This window comes from Palaemon carinicauda, chromosome 21 (genome assembly GCF_036898095.1).
Source record: "Palaemon carinicauda isolate YSFRI2023 chromosome 21, ASM3689809v2, whole genome shotgun sequence".
Taxonomy (NCBI): Eukaryota; Metazoa; Arthropoda; class Malacostraca; order Decapoda; family Palaemonidae; genus Palaemon; species Palaemon carinicauda.
This window is the reverse complement of record NC_090745.1, coordinates 113,270,976-113,272,541: the sequence shown is the minus strand read 5'-3', so window position 1 is coordinate 113,272,541 and position 1,566 is coordinate 113,270,976. Positions and strand designations below refer to the sequence as shown.

The window sequence follows — 1,566 nt, the reverse complement described above, 5'->3', positions numbered from 1 at the left end:
AGTTGGAAGACCCAGGTCTACATAACTGAGGACTATGAAGGGTGAAGTAGGAGATGATAAATGGAGAAGTATTGATTTAAAACCTCAAGATAGTGAAGAAGAGAGATTACTTGAGGGCCATATGTGGATGAGATCATGGTGAGGGGTAGATGGAGGTGGTTTGGGCATGCTCTTCGCACTCCCTAAGAGAGGTTAGTTCACATTTAACTGGGCTCCACAAAACACTAGAAGGGTTGGAAGACCCAGGTCTACATAACAGAGGACTATGAAGCGTGAAGTAGATGATAATGAGTGGAGAAGTATTGATTTGAAAGCTCAATATAGAGAAATCTAACCGAGGCCCTTTGGAATTTACGTAGGATGAGATAATGATGATAATGTGAAAGCTTTGGAGGATTACATTGTTTTCTCTCTCTCTCTCTCTCTCTCTCTCTCTCTCTCTCTCTCTCTCTCTCTCTCTCTCTCTCTCTCTCTCTCTCTCTTTTGCAATATCGATAACCCCTCTTTTGTGGAATGTCTAAATATTATCCCAAATCTAAACCATTAATGGAAACAGGATAAAGTCATTTGGAAAAAATTAAAACTACAAATATTCGTAACAATTTATATACATTAGTTTTACTCAGTATAATTTGTATATTAAAAAGACATAAAAAAGTCACAGATATACAATTTACTAGTCTATAAAATATCTCTATATAAAATATATTCGTACAAATTCTGTTATAACAGACAGCATACATCTATTTTGTGATAAAATACTTATGGTGTATTATACACATTTACTTAATAAGTCTATATATATATATATGTATATATATATATATATATATATATATATATATATATATGTATGTATATATATATTTATATATATATATAGATTTATATTTATATATGTATGTATATATATGTATATATATATATATATGTATATATATATACATATATATATATATATATATATATATATATATATATATATATATATATATATATATAATACTGGAAATTCCAAGTCCTCTTTGAACACTTTATCAATAAGTATGACCTTTGAATTGGTCATTGAAAAATATGCATTTTCTGAACATATTTGATACAATCTACAATCTCCAGCATTTCATATTCTCTTCTGTTCAATCGGAGTTCTTTATCTTCTCCCATTCCTTCCTGTATTTGTTTTTCGCGGGTCCCCACGTGGGCTTTGGCCTGAAGACACCAACTAGTTTCTGTGGAATGAAAAAAGAAATTTAATTAAATTTTGGTCATCGAAGATAAAACGGTTTATTTTTTCCTTGGCTTGAATATAATTGAAAATCTATGTTTTCTGATCTAGTGTGAATAGTCTCTCTCTCTCTCTCTCTCTCTCTCTCTCTCTCTCTCTCTCTCTCTCTCTCTCTCTTTTCCATTACATAACGTAGATTCCCCGGAGCTTTCCTCCGGAGGAGGCTTTTTGACAAAATGCCATATGCCCCAAACTCACTCTCTCTCTCTCTCTCTCTCTCTCTCTCTCTCTCTCTCTCTCTCTCTCTCTCTCTCTCTCTCTCTCTCTCTCCTTCTTCTTCT

General features: G+C 32.6%; 1 protein-coding gene across 2 annotated transcripts in view; it reads right to left on the bottom strand.

The window, feature by feature from the left end:
* Positions 1–987: 987 nt before the first annotated feature.
* Positions 988–1,566, bottom strand: part of LOC137615422 (sodium-dependent nutrient amino acid transporter 1-like) — a 74,129-nt gene continuing 73,550 nt past the window's right edge. The window contains exon 13 of one of the 2 annotated variants that reach the window (XM_068345293.1): positions 988–1,229. In XM_068345293.1, the coding sequence (XP_068201394.1) occupies positions 1,137–1,229 (93 nt within the window). In that variant the 3' untranslated portion in view covers positions 988–1,136. The remainder of the gene's footprint in view (positions 1,230–1,566) is intronic. The other variant, XM_068345292.1, reaches the window with a different exon arrangement.